Consider the following 23,917-nt stretch of genomic DNA (forward strand, 5'->3'; position numbering starts at 1 on the left):
AGGAATTCTTGGTGGATCTGGCTGATCGATTGTTAAGGAAATGCTTCTTCTGGAAAACAGAAGAAGATGCTATTCTTTTTCTTTTCTTTTCTTTTTTTCTTTTTTTAAATTGGTTTTGGCACTCTACTTTTAGCTATTGGCACTCTACTTTTTTCTCTTTTTCCTATTTGAAATTACAACAATACTTTTCAATTACAACAATACTCTTCTATGTGTGAGAAAGTGGATGAACGCTAACAAAATAACGAGTAATTTGATAATGTCACATAGGATAAAGACAAGAGTAGGGTGCCAATGACTAAATGTAGAGTGTCAAAATCACTTTTCTTTTTTGTAATCGAATGATGATATTTATTGCACAATACACGTAATATCACGATTCTTTCATTATTTAGAAATATAGATAGTTATTTTTGGAGTCGTTCTAGTATTGATATTCATTTAATCTTTTTAATTGTATCAAATTGTCCAAACCTCTTAGGAATGATACTTGACGTCTTTCTTTTCACAAGCCAAATTTTTTGCAAAAGAAACATTCTTGCATGAAGAGACTTAAAACCAACCTTAGCCTTTGTTCACTTACCATATTTGAAAAATATCTTTTACTCTCCGCACGGTTCTCAATAAATATTTCTCAAAACTTAAAACCAAACAGAGAGTAATATACTGAAAGTATGCTTTTCATCCAGAGCGGAGCTGAGATGGCCAGCACCAGCAGTGCAGCTACTCTCCCACCTATCAAAGACCAACTTGCCATCACATGATCACAACATGGCTCAATCTAAAACATATGCAAAACTAGACCGTAAACCCGTGTCAGTTGATCTGGTAAGCACCATCAGAAAAACAACCTAATACAAACAGGGACAATAAATATACCCAGATTTTAAGTACTGTTTTTGCCTCAGAAATTGTTCACAGTTTCCTATCCATCTCATGTATTAATCCTAGGCCTGTAAGACTGGTGTCTTGGATTTTTCTAGGAACAGGAAAACTCAAGCTCAATACAGATGGGAGCAGCCGAGGAAATCCTGGACCAGCGGGATATGGAGGAGTCTTTAGAGAAGAAAGAGGGCATTGGGTTCTTGGCTACCTGGGAAGATTAGGAGATTGTACGAGTCTTGAAGCTGAACTATGGGGATTATTTAGAGGCCATCCAGAACCAAGGAATGGAGGCCATGGAGGTGAGTCCGATTCAACGGCCGCAATTGCTTTGATCAATGAAGATCCCCTGTGCATTCTCCTCACACAGTTCTCATTAGAGAATGCAAAGCACATGCTAAGAGAGGGCAATAAGGTCAGAGACAAGCTTGCAAATTTGGGAGTTGAGCAAGAAGAAAAAATGGTGTCTCACACTATTCCACCAGATGTTATAATCCCCCTTCTAGAGGCGGATATGAGAGGAGCGACTTTTGAGAGGGTGTAGTAGTCTCTTTTGTTTTTCCAGCTTACCCAAAAAAAAACCCAGGTTCATACGTGTAAAAGGACTTAAACTTGAGGGAGGCTACTATCAACTTGTAAAAGAAAGACGAGCAGCAAAAAAGATTGGCATAGAGACATTAAAAAATAAATTAAGTTATTTGATATCACATTCAAGATTCTATGTACATACTGCTAACGTTCTGCAGTACAACTATGTGAGAGTCCACAGCACCATAACGGAAAAACAGAAGAAAAAAGTAGTAGAAAAGTTGTCATGTTCAATTGCAGTATGACAGTTGCCCGAATTGAAATTTCCAAACATTGACAAGTACAATCTATCTGATTGAAACCATTTGGCACGATAACCACTGACCAATTTCACTTCTTGATAGCAAGCAAACCAAACTAGTTCACTTCGAAAACGGCTCTCCGTTTCTTAATGGCCTCCAGGCCTCCAGCTTGGCCCTCCTCTCGTCCCACTCCACCATATTAATCACAAGTGCCTTCATCTTCCGCGGCTTCTTCACCTGTATTTTCCTCCACTACCCCATAGCAATCTCCTCCAAAAAACTAGCAGCATTCTTCACTCCATAGAGCTTTGCCTCACCAATCTCATCTATCTTTCCTTCCTTTGGCTTGAAAATAGGAAGTGGATCAAGTTCAGATCCCTGCTTTGCAGCCAAGTAGGACTTCTTTCGCCACTGTTCACCCACCCTAATTATCTCATCTCGAATACATCTCCCAGTCTTACCTGTTAGATCTCCTCTCGTCCAGTCTACCCGTGATGCCACTGTAGAATTTCTAGCCACATATCAGAAGGCAAGGAACTTGAAACAACCATGAATGTCACTTAAAAGATTTGATTGCAGAAGATAACGAAATTGGGACATTTCAGCTACAAACCGTTGCAAATCCATAATTTTCTTGGCACCCACGGGGCTAAAATCATCAGCTGGGATATTAGCTAATGCCGAGAGACCCCAGCAGTCCCCACCATTAGCTTAGAAGCAACTTCACTTCCAAAAACAACACAAAGATTAGGCACAAAATACTCTGTTATACTGCCCACAAAAGCATGAACTTTTTCATAGTCCAAATGTAAAGCAAGAAGTCGGTCACATGCGTCAAATATCTTTTGCAGAATTTCTTCCGGAAGTGGCTTGCCTATCCCTTTCCATGAGACACAGCCAATATCAGCCGGAGTTAACACGTCCTTCAGGTCAACAATCTCAACTGCTCGAGCAAGATCCATTTTGTTCCCAATCTTTTTAACTGCTTGAGCATAAGGAGCTGGGCCAAGAACTTCCATGTGGACGTTTGGATACTTGCCAATGATAAACTTACGGAGTCTATAAGTGTCTATCCCTATTGCCTCACGTAATGCAAAACAATCTGCTATCAGCTTCGTGTCTGGACCTTATTCAATCAGAACTCCTTGATTTGATAAAATCGTAGACATCTTCTCAACTTCCCGCATCATACTGATATATAATGATGCGTTTTATGCAGTTTGGAAACACTATCCAGGGCATATTCCTCCAGGTTATCATTGTCTTGTTCCATTTTGTCCATGTGGACCTCATCAGAAATAGTAAGAGTAGTCATTTTGTTGTTGACTTGCTCTGAGAATCGCGTAGCCACATCCAGATTATTAAACTCTGAAACAACCCAAAACAGGTTTCGTGTAGGTATATGAGAAAATTATACGAGGAATCAGAACATTAGGAATAGAGGAGACAGACAGAGTAATACTACTACTTACATATGTTTTGCCTTGTTCTTTATAGGCCTATGTTTGTATATCTATCTAAATTCTAATATTCATCTATCTATCTAATATATAGCGGGAGAGCACTAGTTTTGAGTCTCTTGTTTTTGAAGTTCCGTCACACTTTTGAATTCCTAAAATATCCCTTACGGTTACATAACTGGTAACTCATCTCTTTAAGGGTAAAATTGTACCCACAACCAAGAAACAATAACTGCCTGCTCCACGCTGCCAGTATAAACCGCCACCCCCCCCCCACCCCCCCGCTCTCCACTCTTCTACACCTAATAACTGCTATGGATGAAGTTCAACAGGTGTGATTTTGGAATTTTATGTCGATGTATTTTTCCCACATGTCGATCCATTCATAGCATCCAACTCCATAGCCATTTTTCTTCACATATAAATCATATTTCGATGATCTGAGACATTCAGATTGTAGATAAAGTTGAAACAAAACAAAGGAAACAATATACACAAAAGAACTGGCCTAACAACTACTAGGTACAAAACTTTCTCCGAGATGTTCCAAGCTCTCATAAGACTCTATCCACAGGGCTACGACCACAGTTTCTCCAAGAGAACACTCTATCCCGCACATCCTTTACAATCTGCTCATAAATGGAATCCGCAATGTATTGTTTGTTGCCAAAAATTGAGTCATTCCTTCTAACCTCGCTGTACAAAACACAAGTTTGAAGCAGCAATATTGTTCCCAGTTTTTTTTTTTTTTTTTTTTGAAGTGATCATTGTTCCATTGTAGAAATATATTGGATTCTGTAGCTGTTGAGGGAAGGTTTGTGGTGGAGCCAATGTGGTCAAGACAGCAGTATTTGAACAGTAATATTACTCTCAGAGAGTTGTGGGAGAACACCTATATTTGCTAATGATTTTTTCACAAAAGTGGGGGAGGAAGATACTAATAAAAAAGGAAAGTTGATCTCAGTTTTCTCAGAACAAGAAATCTGGTATGCAACTAAGGACCTAGCCATCAAGAAAGGTTGGAAATTTATGGAAGGGTTGTTTCTTTTAATTCTTTAGTGAGTTTTTTTCTGCAAATGGTAATGTGAAAAAGAAAAGAAAGGAAAGGAGAATTAAAAAATAATAATATCTCTTTCATTATTTGGTTTGGAGAGAGAGGAGAGAAAACAGAAAATTCTGGTATTGTGCACAATACTACTTCCCTTCCATTTTCCACTCATTTTGCTCCCATTTTCTTTCTGTTTCTTTTCTCCCACTTTCCTCAAGTTCCAAACAGCGTAAGATCGCTAAAGGGCTAAAATAGTAAAATTACAAAACATCCTTGCTGGATGAATACTCAACTAAATATCTCAGTCATCGAGTCCATTTTCTTGTGAAAGTGTTGAGTGCCCAACACTGGTGTTTTAGTTATTTAGAAACATAGGTCATGCCCATGCTGCTTATCGTAGATGAATACAGACCTGGATCACACTCATCATTCCACAAATCTATGAACCTGATTTTTTTCTCTCTGGTAAGTTGAAGATTTATGGAGATGGCCTCTAACCACATTTGATTGAGCCGTTCAACCCTTGTGGGTATGTTGATATCAATCGATGAGGAACCTCTTGCCTCCTTCAAGGAGACTGTCTGCACTTAGGGTTGTACTCCAAAAGAATCTAAAACCTGTCGTTCCCTGGTCTAACTAACCTTGTATGTTTTGACATTGTACAAACCTTCAACATGTCAAATATGCAAATGAAAATAATTTACATTAACGTAATTCCAATGACCTTGTTTACATTTCTGTAGATGGATTTTCAAAGCAATCCTTAGCGGGGATGAGTTGTCCCAGCCGGCGCCATTTTACTGATATAACCTTATGTTAAGAGTAGGTTTTCTAGTCATTTTACCAACTTTATCACTTTGATTTCCTCCAGACATCACATCACTAGTTCTCTGGTACGCAGCCGGAACACTAGACTGTGCATTTACTGTTCATCGCTGCCTTTAAGAGCTCTGTCTTTGATTTTACATTGGCACCTGTTTTTCGAGAAGATAAGATAATATTGCACTGTATCAACATTAACAATGCAGTCTACATTTGATCTCACATTGTGGGAGACAATTTATGAACACTCGAGATGTTAGAAGGTGCAAAATCAAAGCAGTAGCAAAGGAAAGCAAAAGGGTGGCAGAAGAGTCAACTCTCTCAGAGCTAGTTGGCAGGCAAAGAACCTATGACTTCTTGCCTATCCTCGACAGGTAGGGAAAGCAAAGCAAGCTGACAGGAGAATCGTCTTGTATCCGGTTTCCTAGCTTCTCTATATATGAAAGGACTCATGGCTTCTTGTTTGTGATTCCCTTTTTGGCTGCGCTGAGTGAGTGACTAAGTATCAGTAACTCCACCTAGAGAAGATATGCGCTATGTCCTATTTTCGAACTTCTTATACTCTGGAAAATAGGTATTCAATATGTGGACATAACGGTATATTGTGCTCTCCCATTTGGGCATGATATTATTGTCGTAATCCCAAGAAGCTAAAAGTTTCGGAGGAGAAGATGAAATTGCTACTTTCTGGAATTGTAGACTGATATGTTCCCCATTATTTTAAGATATAGAAGTGTTTGAAATGAGCATGTAGCAAGCCCTTATGGGCAGATTTTCGGTGATAAAAAAAAAATTAATAATCAGCATGTAGCAGGTATTGGGGAATGTATAATCAAGAACTCTATTCATACCTCCATGTCTTTTTCTAAGTAACAATATTGAATCAAAAGACTTTACAAAAATCATAGGCCGAAAAAGGACTTCCTTCAAAGGCCAAATTTCAAACACGTGGGAGGCATATATTTTGCAAAGATTTCTAATGCCGTAAGCCATATAAAATCAAAACCCGAAAAGCTATTAGGATGTGCGCCAATAGAAATTGAATTAGATGCAACAACCACTAATTGTACCTTAGATTGTTCCTCACATTCTTGGCTGGCTGCAGATGTGGTTATGCTTCTGAGAATTCTGAGCCACAAATAGCAAACACCCGTTATTGTAGAGAGAGAAAGAGACGATGGGTGTGGAGTTCACCAGCTCCGATCAATTGAGTCGCGAACACACCTCTGCCGGCTGACTCAGGAACGGGACGGTGAAGGTCGACTTGGATCGGCGACGGTGTTGTAACGGACTGAAGGAGGAAAAAAAATCTTTTCAAGTTGTTATCAAGTGCTCCGGCTCACTTTTTGTCAAATTTTTTCGACATATATCTTCTCCGATTAAATACCAAGAATAATCCGATTGACTTGATATCTTACCAAATCATTTTAATTGGCAAGTTCTACAATGTGGACAAATCGGATCTTGAAATTGATTCAAAAGCAAGCTCAAAATTTCAAAGAACAGAGGAGAACTTCTCCAGTTTCATAATAAGGCATAAGGGTTGTAATCAAGTGTATCCACCTAACTTTTTATCATTTTATTTCTAAATATATCTTCTCCGATTAATAACCATTTGGGATTCGATTGAATTCATACTTTATAGCAGCATTTTAATCGACAAGCTATACAATGAGGACAAATCGGATCATCAAAGAAATACCATAATAATTTTGAAAATTGCCAAAAAGGGGGAAAAGTATTCTTCTTAGTACTTCGCATAATGAAGATGAGAAGTCCATACGAAACCAAACTCGCGTTTTACGCCCGCATTACTAGTTTCCCCGATGCGTTTTATTCTTCAAAACATCGCGTGTGCAAACGCGAGGTATTAACATGATGAAACGGCGTCGTCGGAATTCACAAGGTACTTCGCACGTCCGACACGCGAATTGTAACGAAAAACAGCGTCGTTTCAAGACGCCATCTCTTAGTTCTAAGAAGCCTGGGAGACTAGGCAGCAGTTTTCTTCCTTTATCGACCATATTTCAATAATCTGAGACATTCACATCGTAGCTATAATAGGATTCAATAATCATGTTCAAAATCGAATTTATTGGATATAGATTTGTAACTAATCTTGCTGAAAAAAATCATTTTTGTGTTTCTTAAAATGGGTTTTGTCACAGTGAATCAAACCCGTTGTCCCCCAACCTCGCCTTGAAGATGCCTTAGTTAAGGGGCCGACTATCTGCGACCACAAATTTCTTGAACGTAGCGAGTTTATACCATACATTAAATGCGTATATGAAAACAGGCTAGGTTCAGTGGTACAATAGGCTACGTTCAGGAAATTTGTGGTTGCAAATAGTCCGGCCCTTAGTTAAACTTCGTATTGACAAGGCGGTGGCGAGTTTATACCATACATTAAATGTGTATATGAAAACAGGCTAGGTTCAGTGGTATAATAGGCTACGTTCAGGAAATTTGTGGTTGCAAATAGTCCGGCCCTTAGTTAAACTTCGTATTGACAAGGCGGTGGCGGCAGTGTCGTCTACGAAACCTCGTGAATTCAAGATAGGGGTGCAAATTAGCTCAGCCAAACTTTATAGTGCTTGAGCTCGGCTCGTTTACTTAAATAAGTCTAAAATTTACTTTCGAAGCTCTGCACGTTTGAAAGCATGCCGAGTCCTCAACAAGCGGGTCTGGATAATTTACTTAACGAGAGAGTCTTTAAGCAAGCCAAGTCTACACAAAGAAGCGGAGCTTTTGCGAACAGAGCCGAGTTTTTAAGCATTGAGCTTGACCTCGGCTTGACTGCTATACAAGTTGAGTCGATCCGCGAGCTACTTGCGAGCTGGTTCTTTTGCAACCCTACTTTGAGATGCAAGGTTTAATCTCTTTTGTTCAAAACGCTAGTTTGAAGCGGCCGTTGTTCCTGTTGAGTGTTGATGAGGGACGGGTTGTGGTGGTCCTGGTGGAGCCAAATGAGGTCAAAAGACAGCAGTATTTGAAAAATGTCCGAAGATATACTCACAGAGTTGTTGAAGAAGACCTATACTTGATAATGATTTTTTCAGTTAAAGTTGGGGAGGAAGATGAAAGGAAATTTAACATGCTAGCCGTCATGAAAGGTTGGAATCAATTCTTGATGGCTACCAGATGGAAATTTAACATACTTGATACCTATCTTTTAGGGGCAGATTGGTCTTGATCAAATCAGTTCTTATGAGCCTTCCTATCTTCTACATGTCACTCTACAAAATGCCTGAAGGGGTGTGGGGAGGCACATATTTGAAGAGGAAAATACATATGGTTGTTAGGAATTAAACTCCGTTCAATTCACAATGCCCTACGGATCTTGGAAACTACGATCACAGAAATCGCAAGCAAACAAACGAACAAGAAAAAAACGAACACAAGATATACGCGGAAAACCTCAACGCGAGGAAAAACCACGGGAGCCACACCAGTCCGCTATGAAAAACAAATCAAGAGTACAAGTCTTCTCGCAATCTCTCTGAGACCTGCGTTTTCTCTCGCCTCTCTCTATTTTTCTCTAAAAACACATTAACCTAATTACCTACAGAAAGATGAATGAAGCTTTGCTAATGAAATGGTGGTGGAGATTTGGAATGGAAAAGGAGGCTTTCTCGAAAAAAGTCATTACTTCAAAATATAACATGAAGTGCTTGTTGACTTTGGGTGGCTCCCATCCTCCCAGAGGAGACTTTGTGTGCAAAAGCTAGCCACTTCCCTGTTCTCAGTCCTTTTCAGCGAGCCAAGGAGTGAAGGCTTTGTCTGGCGTGCAGAAGGAATAGGGCTCCAATCTTAGCCTATAAGAGAAGCCCACTGGCCTCTGTAATTGTATATCTCTCTTGAGTGAGAGACCAGTGAGGTAGCAATGTAATATTGAGAGAGTGTAGTGAGTTTGAGAGAAACTCCTTGTAAAGCTTGTCTCCGGCGAATGATTAATATATTGCTCTGATTACCTCCATGGATGTACCCGATTTTAGGGAACCACGTATATCTCTGTGTTTGTTTGTGTGTGTGTGTGTGTGTGTTTGGTTCGATTCTGGGCACAGCAGTGCTTGGTGAGGTGATAACAAGGAAAATTGAGATGCAGCAGTGGAACTTCCAGTTTAGAAGAAATCTGTTTGACTGGGAACTGGAAAAACTCAGCAGATTTTTTCACTTTGCTGGATGAATCTGGAGTAATGAATTCAAACGGTAATGGCAATTGAACAGGATAATCTCATTTGGCAAGGCTGCTGCAACTCAGGTAAATTCTCAGTGAAATCCATTTATGAGATGGCCTACAACTCAGATGCTGCCAATGATTCCAATCTTTCATCTTGTTAGTAATCTGGAGCAATGTGGCACCACCTAGAGTTTTAATGTTTTGGTTGGCTAACTTACTTGGGAAGGGTGAAGACCTCTGAATAGCTACTCAAAATAGGGGTGATTAACGATGACGAAGAAGCCAATTGCAAATTCTGCTCAGCTGAATTGGAATCTCTGGATCATATGTATGTTCATTCATTGTAAGCCTGCTTGGAATACTTGGTCTGATATACTGGATTGGTGGAGTGTGAAAATGGGTGACTCCTTCATCCATGGCTGCACTTCTCCATCCGGAGGAATGGGCAGAATCTTAAATCTGAACAGAAAACAATATGGAACTGCGTAGCATCCCCGGCCTTCGCTGTTATATGGACCATTTGGATCAAAAGAAATAATCTGATTTTTGAACAGAAGAACATTGACTGGGTGGAAGTACCTGAGCTCATCAAGATGAGGGTGGCTTTCTGGGTATCAACAAAGGAACTCTACTGCAAGAATGATACTGCAATTGCTAGCTCCTTATAAATTTCTTCACAAGTCACAGTTTGGATCATAGATTGTGATAAATTTCGGTCAACTTTTACATTCTATCCTAGGGGGATGGGAATACGGGGATCAAACTCTACCCATGTGCATGGGAGTATAAGCGAGGTAGCAACTGCACTCCACTCCACTTTGCCATTTTTACGAGTTACAATGAGAGCAAGTGTAAATTGTTAGCATATTTCATTTACCTGTTTATCGAGTAGGAATACCAATTACATTTGCTATTTGACCCTAGTGATGGGACGGTCAATCTTGGCCCCACCCTTGACCTTGAGACCTTAGGACGGAGCAAACACGAAGTCTCAGGTCCGCTTGGCCAACTCCTTTTGGGTGACACTAAGTCGGTTTGTATCATTTACTTTGACCTTTATTTTAAGAGAAATAAGCACTTTTGATTTTATTTTGGGAGACCAGACCAGACTTGGTTTTTGGTTCTTGAATCTAATTTGTCTTATCGATGGATTTTTTAGATGTATGAAGGTGGCGGCACCTATAGTGGATCTAGTGATGGTCGTTCAGTTTATGGCAAGAACGAGCTTCAATTGGTTGTAGATCTTGGTCGCTCCATTCAATTTCAAAAGTGTAATTGATGGGTCCGTCTCTAGTGGTGATTTTACACTACTTTTCTTTGCATTTTGTTTTGTTTTGTTATTTCTTGTTTGGTTGTTTAGTTGTACTTTGTTTTCGTATTAATATAACTGGAATGATCTTTGGCCTGAAAAAAAAAAAAAAAAAAGCTTCACCGGCAAAACTTTATTCCATGGTTGGTTGACGAAATCAAAGGGTTACTATTTAGTTGACAAAATCAAGTGTGTTTTCACCAAGACACTAATTCAAACTTATTTTTTGAATTAAAAGTGATGTAGAAATTTGACAACTCAATCCAAGTATATTCAAAAATTTAATTCAAAAGCTTATAAAGTGAAAATCTTGTCAACCATAACTCTCATAAAGGGAGTAACTTTTATTACTGAAATAATTTCCAATCGGAAAATAATTTTGACACTCAACTTTAAGTCATTGACACTATATTTTTTATTTGAGATCACAGCAATACCCTTTAAAATAGATGAACACTAACAAAATAAAGTATAATCTCGTAAATTTCACATAAAATAAATTAAAAAATAAAGTGCCAATGATTAGATGTGGAGTGCCAAAATCACTTTCCACCCATTCCAATAGCCTACTATTGTATTATATACTCCTATATTCATTATGCACCACATCTTTCGCCGCCTCGTTTGAATTTTGTTACTAGAAAAATTGGTCCATTTTCGAAAGGCGGAAAGAAACCTGCGCTCCCCTCTTCAACGGCTCTCTACTACTACAAAATACAAATACCTCAACTAGCCGTTGCAAAACCCTTTCCAACCCTTCTCTCTCTCTCTCTCTCTCTCTCTCTCTCTCTCTCTCTCATATTTCAACCACACCGCCGATTTCTAAAGCCCAAACAGAACGAACACAAATTCCTCGATCTCGATTCGGTAAGACCAAGTATACGATTACATGTACGTATACATAGATATTTATTATTATGTATGTCTAAATGTACTTGTATATTGAATTGGATCAGGTAGTATTTTTCATTTCAAGAAGATTAGGGTTCTTTTTTCCCATGTTCTGATTTCGATTTTTTTTTTTTTTGTTCATTTTCTGTGTAGATTAGAGATGATGTCGCTTACTCCTGATCAACTTAGAAAAGTAGGCATGGGGGTAGCCCCATCTCCGCCGGCGTTTTACACTCCTAGACCAGAACGGCGCCGCGCTGACTCCAGATTGTTCGAAGCCAACTGGAATCGACAGGACAAAGATCGGGAAGTCAACGTTCAAGTTCTCCTCAGATGCAGGTGAACTACTGATTTTATCAATTGCAAATTTAAAATGCAAAATTGGAATATATGAATTTTGGTCTTGGTCAGACTTCTAGAAGCTTCGATAGGACTTAGTGATAATTTTCCAAATCTTGGTTTGGAGATGGTGATGTATGAGAACATATGGAAATGTGTATTTTAGGGCAATTGGAATTTTGAATGGGGAGTTAAATACACAGGTTATCATTGGTTTCCATAACTTTTATTTATTTATTTATATTTTATGAAATTAGCATTTGCTTTTGGACATAGTAATGTCTCCAGTATATGAGGACCCGTTTTTTCTTGCATTAATGGTTAGGATAATTAATTGCTCCCTAGCTATAGGGGCAGAATTAGGGTTTATGAACGACGAGGTTAATTATTTGGAACCCCCCAGTCACTGAAATTTTGGGGCAATTTACTGAAATCTGTGGGTCAAAATTGTAAAAACCATTAAAAACTGTACGTTTTCCCAGGAAAATTCGCAACGCAGCGAGGTCAAGTGATCCTGCAAGTTATATGGTCCCTCATCTCTTGCCTACGTAATTGGAATAGGTATGGGGCAGAGTTAGGATTTATGAACAATGAGGTTAAATATTTGAAACCCCACAAACACTACAACTATACATTTTCTTAGGAAAATTCACAATGCAGTGAGGGCGAGTGATCCCGCTTGTCATTCGGTCCCTTTTCCCATGCCTACCTAATTAGAATAGTGAATTTTGTCACTTAAATCTAAGGCAATAGAAACAGGTTGGTTGCATCTTTTTTCACATTGCAATCAAATATGTGAAACTAAAGCAGCACTCAACCTACATATTGACTTCAAAACATAAGCACTACGAAAAAATGATTATATCTTGGTTATGCTTTGCTACATGTAGGCAAAAATTCAACAAGGGATTCAGTGTAGTACCACCTCTTTTTATTTTATTTCGGGTAAGTAAGTGTGTGTGTCTTATGGTTTCTTGTCCCAATTTGTATTCATAATTTTCACCTATGACTGTAATGATTAGGCCATTAAGTGAAGACGAGCAGAGGTCGAATGTGCCAAAGGTGATAACATGTAATGAGCACAGAAGAGAAGTCACTGTGCTGCAAAGTGTTGCTAACAAACCAGTAGATAGAGTTTTTACCTTCGATAAGGTATGATTCTTTATCTCAAGGACTATCAAAGTTCCAGATACAAAATATGTTCTCTTATGTTTTTAAGCCATCTTTTCTTGATTAATTTTGAAAGGTTTTTGGGCCCAAAGCACAACAAAGATCAATATACGATCAAGCCATTGCCCCTGTTGTAAATGAAGTTCTTGAAGGCTTCAACTGCACTGTCTTTGCATACGGCCAGACTGGCACTGGCAAAACATATACAATGGAGGGAGGGATGAGGAACAAGGTACTATAAATTATCTTATTGTGGCGTCATATTTCAATGAACCACTGAAACTACTTACTTTTCTCTGCTCACTCAAAATTATGCTTCATGTGTAATAGGGTGGTGAATTGCCTGCTGATGCTGGTGTTATTCCAAGAGCAGTTCGCCAAATTTTTGATACACTGGAGGCTCAAAATGCTGACTATAGTGTGAAAGTGACATTCTTGGAACTTTACAATGAAGAAATTACTGATCTTTTGGCTCCTGAAGACTTCTCTAGGAGTTCTGAAGATAGACAAAAGAAACCCATTTCCTTGTTGGAGGATGGAAAAGGTTGTGTGATAGTGAGAGGCCTTGAAGAAGAAGCAGTATACAGTGCGAATGAAATTTATAATCTCTTGGAGCGAGGAGCAGCCAAAAGGCGTACAGCCGATACCTTGTTAAATAAGCGCAGCAGGTAGACTTTTTTCATTCATAAAGATAATCAATGTAGAAAACCAAGTTTGAACAACGGACCATATTTCTGTTGCAGCCGTTCCCATTCTGTGTTCACTATAACAATCCATGTTAAAGAAGCATCCGTGGGAGATGAGGAGCTCATTAAATGTGGCAAGCTTAATCTTGTTGACTTGGCAGGGTCAGAAAATATTTCTCGTTCAGGTGCACGAGAGGTACGGATATAGCTCAGATTTTGCTGTCATTTCTTCTAGTTTATTTGCTACTTTTGGACTGGGTGTTCGACAACTTTGCAAAATAAAGGGTTCAACCCATTTTGGATGAAAGTAGCACACGCAGTCAAAACATTGCTGTGAATTAGCTTTTCCCTGTAAAGTGCTTGCGTGGTTTATAAAAGTCTACCATGTTGAGCTGTTCTGGTATAAAAACAGAAAAATCTTGTAAAGGTGCTTATAGTCGGCTTTGTTCCCAATGATTCCTTCAATCAATGGCTCTTAGAAGAACTTGAGTAAGCTCATTGTAGGAAACGATGAAAATAAAAGCATGCAGAGATAATTAGGTAAGCAAAGCTGTGGAGAAATTAATCCGAGATGACTTAGCACGATCCTTGATTTTTATGTTTTGTCAAGCTCTGACTTAGCATAGGAAGTTAATGAACGAAATTCATTGAGCTTCTTGTCCGTTTGTGTATAACCGTTCATTTTCTCAGGCTTAACATCAAGGGCTGGATGCTTGAATTGTGAAAGCTTTTATGCAAAAATGAGAAAAACGAATGTTACCTTTATTTTATACCCTTGCCAAGATTATAAAGATGTGCCATACATGAGAATGCCATTTTTATGAAAGTATTCCAAAGTTTGGTCTCTTGAAGTTAGTACCTAATTTATTTCAACCAACTTCAGACTATAATACAACCCATTGTCTGTTCCACGAATAACCATCTAATTTTTGATGAAATTGCTTGATTTTTATGTAGGGTCGTGCAAGGGAAGCAGGAGAAATAAACAAGAGCCTACTCACCCTGGGCCGAGTAATTAATACCCTTGTGGAACACTCTGCTCATATACCTTACAGGTTTGCTGATAGCATATATTTCCCAAGCCCCCAATCTTCATGGAGTGTTTTATTTTTGTTAAAATCCTCCTCTTTTACCAAATTAATGCAGGGACAGTAAGCTAACAAGACTGCTAAGAGAATCACTGGGAGGGAAAACAAAAACTTGCATCATTGCAACAATTTCTCAATCTGCTCATTGTTTGGAGGAAACTTTAAGCACACTAGATTATGCCTATCGTGCTAAAAACATAAAGAACAAGCCGGAGGTATGCTTGACATTTCTTCTCCCGGCTTTTCTATGTTTCTTTTTTGTATGTATTTGAGCTAATAGTGGAACTCTTTTTTGCAGGCAAATCAAAAAATGTCCAAGGCTGTGCTGCTCAAAGATTTGTACCTAGAAATTGAGAGAATGAAACAAGGTATCGTAATGCACTTGGCACTTTGTGATTATTGCCAAATAATACAGAACTAATATTTGCTGGTGTAAAATTAAACAGAAGTTCGAGCAGCAAGGGAAAAGAATGGTGTCTATATTCCAATGGAAAGATATGCTCAGGATGAAGCTGAAAAGAAGGTAATTGTCATGTCAGTTTTATTTTTGTAGTTATATTTTTACTGTTTATGGAACATAGGAGCTGAAACAGTATACCATTACCATACCAATACATGAATTGGTGGGGTTAATAACTTCTCTAAGGAATAAGAAAAATGAGAGTGATCAACTTAGTTGGCATTCACATCTGGTTACTTTCACTGGACTAATGCTTGTAAAGGAAAGATAAATTAGAGAAATCAGGCCTGAGAAACTGGGAGGCGTGATCACACTGTCCTTGAAAGGATGTGAAAAATATGAGCTTCGGAAGAGAACCGTTTGTATGAGTAGAGTAGAAGTAGTACAGTAGAGGAAGACAAAGCAGATAATTTTTTCTCTCCAAATATGTGTAAATATATAGGGCTATATATAGAGTTTTATGATAGCACAAAACAGCTGGGGAGTAGATACATTAGATAAAATATCTATTTTGCAATTAGTAATATTTGGGATCCAATGAAATCACATTGAACAAGAATTGGATAGAAATCCAATGTTTCTTTAGGGATCCAAGACAATTGCCCATGTGCATTTGTCCAATACATTAAAAGTTTTGGACTTTAATAACTTTGTCAAATTTACAAAATTGTAACACAATATGTGTCCCCCAATTGCCATATTTTTCTCACTTCTATCCATGTTTAGCGTGAATAACTTGATTCTCAGAATTGGTACATTTATCATCCCATGTAGGCAAAGAATGAGAAGTTAGAGCAGTTGGAGATTGATCTAAACCTCAGTGAGAAGGTATGATTTAGTCAGATAGTTTTAATTTATCTAATATCATTGGGCATCTACGTAAATCTGAGTGTTAACTTGTTTCAGGAAGTAGATAAATTTCGTGAGCTCTATATTACAGAGCAAGAAGAGAAATTAGAGTTGGATAGTGAGCTCAAATGCTGTAAGGTACAAACTACGGTTTTGAATTTTGGGATCTTGGGGATTTGCTATCCAGTTTCTTATAGTCGTGTCACTGATGTTACAATTTATTTCTTCAGTTAAACCTGGAAAATAGTAACAAGGCCTTGGAGGATCTTCAAGAGAAACATAGGGTAGCCATAGCCACACTCAAGGAAAAGGAGTTTATAATCTCGAAACTTCTCCACTCAGGTAAATATAGGCTGATGTCTCATTTCATCACATATCATGTACCTATTATTTGTGCACTCAGATTAAGGCCAATGTGTGACTTTCTAACGTACATGCAGAAAATTCTCTTATCGATCGTGCAAAGGGATTACGTGCCAATTTGCAAAATGCATCGGAGGACATATCCGCTTTATTCAGAAAACTTGGTACATGATTCTTTTTTTCCCAATGCATTGCAGGACACAGAACAACTACGATACCTTTTTCAGTATAAAATCTTCTTGAATATTGTTCAATACCTGGTAGAAGGAATAATTTGTAAGAAAGTGAGTTCTTTCCAGAATAAACAAAATTAAGTAGTGTTCATAGAATTTTTTCATTTCTTTTCGTGGTAAAATGAGATACAGCGTCTCTTATAAACCATCGTTTCTGTAACCCATATTTGGATATATTTTGAGGGACTCTCAACTCACTCTAAATTTCTTCAGATCAGAAAAATAGATTGGAAGCAGAAAACCAAGGGCTGCTTCTGAATTTTGGTTCACAGCTTGATCAAAGCTTAAAAGACTTGCACAAGACCATCCTAGGGTCGGTTTCTCAACAACAGCAACAATTGAGATGCTTGGAAGAGCATGCCTCTTCCTTTCTTGCCAGTAAATACGATGTAAGTTCTCTTTCTTATTTTAAACTTGTTGGGTTAAATACGATGTAAGCTTCTCTTTCATTTGTCAGTTAATTGCTAATATCCCAATATTATTTGCCTTTAGGCAACTCAAATACTGGAATCCAGAATAAAGAAAATGGCAGAGATATATACTTCTGGAATGACAATCTTGAAGGAGCATGCCGATTCACTAGAAACCAAGGCTTCTTCAGACTTGGAGCAGATAAAGTCTACAATTTCAGGCCAAATAAGTGAACTTGAGAGTGTATGAAGGCAAACAAACTTATTCCTCTTAGTTCTGAGGAAATGTCATCCTACTAAATGGTGAATGTTCTGCCTTTTCATTTACAGTTTATCAAATCTGTGGTTTCGGAGGCCAATGACGTTATTGGCGACATCCAAAGTACTCTTAATGAGCAAAAGCAGATATTAGCTTTCTTTGCTCAACAACAAGAAGAGGTATGTCCATTTATACTTAAACTCTTTCCTTTAATTTTGCCTGTCGAAACATGTTAAAACTTGTGGAAAACATAGGGATTACATCGAAGTATGGCTTCAGCAGAAGAGATTTCAAGAGCAACATTTGATTTCTTTAGTGACATCAGTCATCATGCTTCTGAACTCACGACACTTCTTTACGAAAGCCAAATTCAGAAGGCTCACCAACTGGAAACTTTTGAGAGGATGTTTAAGGTAAAGTAATCTTCATAAATGCAATATCCATAAAAATTGTAATATTTGGAATTGGAACAAAATGATAAATTTATGTGTATATATTCTATATTCTCTCCCTGTTAAACAGGAAGAGGCTGCTAAAGAAGAGAAGCAGGCTATGGAAAAGATCGCAACAATATTGGCTTCTCTGACAGCTAAGAAAACAGCTATGGTGAGTTGCCCTTTGTTATTAGACATTTTTCCAAACTAGTTTGTTTGTATCAATTGTTGGCTTGATATGTAAACAAACCATTTATCAGGTTTCAGAGGCATCCAGGAACATTGAAAACTCGACTATACAAGGGAATAAGAGATTGCTGGAAGAAGTATCGAGTATGCAGCAAGTTTCAGGTGATGCAAAGGAGGAGTTGAAGCTATACTTGGAGCAGGTGAAACGGCATTTCTTGGAAGACACATTTACATCCGCTGAAGCTAGAGCTACAATGGGGAGTTGCCTCGAAGAGTGGTAAGATATTTCTAGTCTTCTGTTTATAAAGTTCAGCATTAAAAAATAAGTAAGGTGGCATTTAATAATCAGCTTATGCATGGACTTGAATTTGAGAATTGATAGTAATTGAACCAAGTAGGAACATGGAAACGAGCTACTAAAATGTACTAGCTAATTAATTGTCCTCCTCTGAAGCTTATGAAGAACGTATAGACTGAAGCTTATGATAACAGTTCAAGTTCCAAAAGACAGTGAAAAACAGAAAAAATTCAAACGTTTCTAGCACCCTCAGTGTTGCCCATTAAGGCATAGATTTTAGCCAAGCAAAAAGAAAAAGGCACTCATGGTTTTTTTGTAAGAGAAGTTATCCATTATAGTCGAGTGCACTTATTCATACAAAGTTTTTGTGTTGACAATTAATTGTCCTCCTCTGAATTTGTAGCACAAACAAGGTTGCTTACTCTAGGCAGCAGTGGGAAAATGCACTGTTATCCATCAACCACCTCAATAATAGCAATATGGCAACGATTGAATCCACTGTAAAGTAAGTGTCCTATTCCTCGCATTTTTTTGCGTTCTCTTCATTGTCGATTTTTACTCTCTGTCTTATCATGTTTTCTCCCTGAACAGCGGAAAAATTTCTGCAAACCAAGCTGCACATGGAGAAGTTATCTCTACAGCCTCATCTATTAATGCAGAATTTGAAACCAAAGCATGTGACACTCAGAGAGCTGTTAATGGTAGTTAGACCCCGATACATGAATTTCATTTGTTTTCGTTTATCAAAATCATGAGAGCTAATTGCTCAAATGCAAATTATTATGGGACTTTCAGATTCACTGATGCTGGACCAGGAAGCTAAGAAGAAGATAGACTCCATTTCCATCTTGTGCTTTGATCAGCTCAAGGGTATAACTGAGAATCATTCTGAAAGCGTAAAAATAATAAGAAACCAAGCAGAGAAGTGTCTGAGAAAAGATTACTTGGTAAGATTCCTACTCTATATCTTTCTTTGTATGGGTAGAGCAGGCTAGTTTTCCATTAACTTCAAGAAAATATTTTCCAGTATTGTTGAAATCCCGTGAACTAGTAAGATTGTTTGGCATTCATTGAAATCCATGATAATGTATTGAACGATTGTAATTCTTCACAGGTGGATGAGAATAACAGCACAAGTGCGATTAGGCAAGCAATAGCAGTTCCTAGCTTGGCATCCATTGAGGAGATGAGAACCCCTCCCGTTGGAGATCTTATAGAAAAATTCACATCAGAGAAGCAATCGAATTGCAACAAAATCCAGCAGCCGTGTTTAGCATCACAGAATAGAAGCCCATTCGCAGATGTCAATTGGTCTTGATTATTAGCATCATTGGATGGATGTGCATTTAGACATTAGAGACCTTTTTATGGGAACCGAGAGCTCGAGGGCAGCTTCACATGTTGTATGTATCAGAGTCTTAAATCCAACTTAAGTCCACTGCAAACACACTCATCAACTGATGAGTGATTTTTCCATTTCACCAGCTCAGGAGAGTATTGTGAATAGAATCTGGAAGAGGGCAATATTTGCTCTTCCAGAAGACTGTTTAGTCCAGATAAATCATATAACCTACTGTAATACCTATTTTTCTTAGGCTTTGGGTGATTATGTGTCACTTCTGAGTAATGCAGATTAAAGAAACCATTTATTGCCCTTCCCTTAGGTTTTGGGTGATTATGTGTAACTTTAGTTACATTGGTTCATGGTAGCACCTAAATACACTCCTGATGTCCCCCGGAGCAAAGGCCTCTTGGCGGTGTTGATGGATATGTATCCGGTGAGATTACTCATCTTTCTGGATTATGTACAACCAATAACTTAGTTGGACAGTTTTTATTTGAGGAACCACAAACACAACAGTAGGTTTCGAATCTGCTAAGTTGAGCATTGTAATCCAGACCATGATTTCAGTGCTACTATACATGTTGCATATGGATTATATTTTGCCAGACATATGAGATAACCCGGGAAGAAACTACTCTTTCCAGCAAGAGTCTTTTTTAAATTCAAACTATTGATTACCGAGATGGATGGCAGAGATGTTGTGACTCCCCTATAGTGAACCCCTACACTACAAGGTCCTTGGATAACATAGTTCCCTAGAATAATCACTAGATATAACCATGTAGGAGTATGTATGTAAGTATATAAGTACGCACACATATAATGCGAGAGCTAAGGATGAAGAATTACTAATTTTCTTTGAAAACTCATGTCCGGACAAGCTTATACACATTAAATGTGAGAGCTTCGTCATTGCGAGATTTGATAGTATATATTGAACGTATATAAGGCGATAGCTTCTTCGGTGATAGAATTAACAATTTCTTTTCAAAAATTTGCGTCCGGACCAACTTGTGTCTATCTCAACTATTTCATGACCAATCGCTCATCCACTAGAGGGACTAACTTAAAGTCGGAACAAAACCACACAAAACATGATATCACCCGAAAGGATTCAAGAGAATTAAATAGTCAATGCATACTCCAAGATTGCACATGCATGCATGCTTGTAATTGCACTCATTTTACACCTCCATTTTTGTATTTTTTTTTAGCGAAAGATCATCCCATTTATGTTATAACGAAAAGATTACAATGACAAAGAAAATAAAAAAAACAAAGAAAAGCCGCAACAGCATCGAGTCGAACCCATATTTGTATTGGAAGCAAAGAGAGAAAAAAAAAACACTTCAAAGGTCATTGCTTACCTTATTTAACTCATCAAAGATTTGGGGGCCAAAGCATTTAAAGTGTCAATTTTATTTATTCACGACGGCGGAATCAAACTGACTTTTATTGCTCTTGTAACAAAAAGTATGCAAATAACAATAAAAAAGAGTCGGTTTTATTTATCAAAGCTAAATATTGGCATTGAAAATTCGAAACTTAAAATATATTCCTAGATTATTCGAGCAATGATTAGTTTTTGGGAATCTATGGTTAGCAAAGTAATTTTAATTTAATGCTAAGAAAGCTTTTGGAATAATAAGAGAATATATAGTTTATATAGTGTTTGTTTCCAGTAGCAGTTGTTTGAGGGTCGGTAGGGACAGGGGTGGGAATTTTCGACTCGACACGAGAACACGAAACGATATTAGCGCGGGTTACTGTAAGCTATTTCTGACACAGGACACAGGACACAGGACACAAATATGACACGACAAGATAACACGAAAAGCTAAACAGGTCGGGTTAGGGTTGAGAGAATTTTTGACACGAATGCTAGATGACACGAACACGACGCGGAGTGGGAATTTATGAAAGGACACGATAACACGACTCGAACTGGACACGAAGTTAGCGGGTTAAGGGTCAGCTATTTCTAACGCAAAACACGAAAATGACACAACACGATAACATGAAAAACTAAACAGATCGGGTTGGAATTGAGAAAATTCTGACACGAACACGACACGATGTCCACCCCTAAATAGCGGGGAGTGAAGTAGGTCATCACTGCCCCTAAATCTACAAGTATCGGCCTAGGACTATCGACAAACTAGTCCATCATGATAACCCGGAGAGTATCCATCTTCTTCCTGGCGGCATGTAATCGCCGATGTGTTGGGGTGCCTACTTTGTGGAATCCTCATGCTTCATTGTGATGCCTCGTGCTTTGATTCTTTTTAATCTTTGTAATTTGTTTCCAAAAATTAATACGTAAAATCCTTTTTTGCCTTTCAAAATAAAAAAACTTTAGGGGACCCTATATAGGGTTTCTACCTTTTTAACTACGAAATTTCAATGTGTCACCGTGTTCATACGAGTAACTTTAATCGAACTTTCGCTTGTGGATGATAAGATTGATTCCCATTGATTAGACAATGTACACGCAATCTAATCCGAATATCTGAGTTATCGAAAAAATATCTATGAAAGCAATACCCCATAAGTAGTGAGGGTAATAATGGCACCCAGATCACACCAATGGCCCATGGAAAAATAACTCATGATCAATACTAAGTACTAGTAATTAAGAAAAATAAAGCTCAAATCATTGCTCTAATTATGTCATCAGGGTTCTAGCTAGGACCCTTTTCTGTACTTCTACTTTCCTATCAAGAGGGGCAAATGATTAGGGCATTTCCCTCTAATCATGATCACACTAATTAATTACTAAACCTAATGATCGGCCCAGAGAAATGGGTTGTTAAGCATCTTTCTCATAAACTAATCCAAACCTTTTGTGCCTAATTAATATAACTGTGATCCAAATTAACATGAGCTAGGCTTTAGGCTTTGCATGTGCTTAATTAAACGAAGCTAAGCCACTAGAAATTGATCTCTATGATTCAACTTTTATACTCGCTAACATAGGTGCCCTTATCCAGATAAGTAACGGAGAATATACGAAAGCTTAATTAATTTAATTAAAAAGCTCTTTTGCACATATAGCAACAACCTCGACGTGCACATTTATTTATTTATTTTCCATCGGTACGTGCATAATTTACTCAATGTTACCAAACTCCGCCCAATTATGCATCAAAGTGTCATCTATTTTGCGCTTGCACTGAGACCCGAGGTCCCTACCAAGCAGGTCCTTTTTGACAGCGGTGCCAAGCGCATTTGGACCGTGCAGGAAAGAGTTGATTAAAAACAAACTTTTTGGAGAATTATTTTTAATCAATTTTTTCCTGAAAAAGTTTATTTTTAATTTGAACCGCTGAAAATTCATTTGGATGGTCCACATGCTCGGCACCGCTGCCAAACCTAATCCCTGAGCAAAGAGAAACGAGACTTTCGTTTTAGAAACCCAAGGTACTTTTTTTTGGGCAAAAATAGAGGACCCCAGATTTTGTAGTATTCATTAATGATATGCCTAGTGAATTCCCTTTTAACCTTTTAGACTTGTGTGTGTGTGTGTGTGTGTGTGTGTGTGTGAGAGAGAGAGAGAGAGAGAGAGAGAGAGAGAGAGAGTACATTATGTCATTTTCATGAAGCAGCATGCATGGACATCATGGTAAATTCACAAACAAGAGGTCAACCCTCAATTAAAACCATACTGTCCGCAAATTATTTTTACATATTTTTCTTTACAGAATCCACGGGATATTTCATTCAGGTTTGCAGTCTGCAATTCACTTTGGCCATGTTTGATTCAGGGATTAGGCGCTTGGGATTGGGCCAAGGCCGCTTAATCCCACATTTTTCTATGTTTGGTTCCCGCGGCTGGAAAATAGTAATTTATTTTTTAAATTAATTGAGCAGCGATTTTTGAATTATCGATCTCCTAAAATTGATAAATTAGCATGAACCTATCATCATCATTTACTGAACATTAAAAGTTTCTCTGAAGATAAATATTTCTGTTAGTTTTGATGGCGTAATATAAAGTTCAATAGAGAGAAAGCAAACTACTTTCATCATAGAAACTTTAGATCTTTATTGTTATCAATTCTCAATCATGAATATATAAGTAAGGGAATTAATTTTGCTACTCCATTTTTCTTTAACGGCACTCTCTTTCTTTCACAAAACAAATCACCTAATAGAATCACCAAGGAGAGTGTCGTTAGAGAAAAGAAGAGTGGCAAAATCGCTCCCCATAAGTAATTACTCAAAGCTTCAATTAGAGGATATTTAGATCTTCTAGAATTTTCTCTAAATCAATCATACAAAAGTCTTAGATTCTAAATCTTTCAGATGCTATCAACTTTTTTAGAGTCAGTCCATACAGAACTTTGCTCTATCTTTAATCGGAACTCTGCAA

General features: G+C 38.0%; 2 protein-coding genes across 3 annotated transcripts; one reads left to right on the forward strand and one right to left on the reverse strand.

Moving 5' to 3' along the window:
* Positions 1-1,554: 1,554 nt before the first annotated feature.
* Positions 1,555-6,523, reverse strand: LOC131326338 (U4/U6 small nuclear ribonucleoprotein Prp31 homolog). 2 transcript variants are annotated; one of them, XR_009199980.1, is made up of 2 exons: positions 6,130-6,523; positions 1,555-3,080 (listed from the first exon to the last, which is right to left on the reverse strand). XR_009199980.1 is itself a non-coding variant. In XM_058359088.1 (2 exons), exon 2 carries the CDS (start codon positions 2,729-2,731, stop codon positions 2,387-2,389), a length of 345 nt encoding a protein of 114 aa, XP_058215071.1. In that variant the 5' UTR covers positions 2,732-3,044; positions 6,130-6,523; the 3' UTR covers positions 1,555-2,386. The 2 variants fall into 2 exon arrangements, 1 of the variants encoding a protein (XP_058215071.1); XM_058359088.1 differs by having other exon boundaries at positions 1,555-3,044.
* A 5,026-nt stretch (positions 6,524-11,549) lies between these two features.
* LOC131326340 (kinesin-like protein KIN-5B) lies at positions 11,550-19,855 on the forward strand. Its single transcript, XM_058359089.1, has 23 exons — positions 11,550-11,761; positions 12,784-12,913; positions 13,008-13,163; positions 13,262-13,599; positions 13,675-13,813; positions 14,575-14,672; positions 14,764-14,920; positions 15,004-15,073; positions 15,152-15,228; positions 15,940-15,993; positions 16,072-16,152; positions 16,245-16,356; positions 16,455-16,541; positions 16,824-16,999; positions 17,103-17,264; positions 17,351-17,458; positions 17,534-17,692; positions 17,802-17,885; positions 17,974-18,179; positions 18,604-18,705; positions 18,792-18,901; positions 18,996-19,147; positions 19,315-19,855. Exons 1-23 carry the CDS (start codon positions 11,583-11,585, stop codon positions 19,516-19,518), a joined length of 3,141 nt encoding a protein of 1,046 aa, XP_058215072.1. The 5' UTR covers positions 11,550-11,582; the 3' UTR covers positions 19,519-19,855.
* The last annotated feature ends 4,062 nt before the right edge of the window (positions 19,856-23,917 follow it).

The sequence above is a fragment of the Rhododendron vialii genome, chromosome 5a (assembly GCF_030253575.1).
Source record: "Rhododendron vialii isolate Sample 1 chromosome 5a, ASM3025357v1".
In the NCBI taxonomy this organism is placed as follows: domain Eukaryota; kingdom Viridiplantae; phylum Streptophyta; class Magnoliopsida; order Ericales; family Ericaceae; genus Rhododendron; species Rhododendron vialii.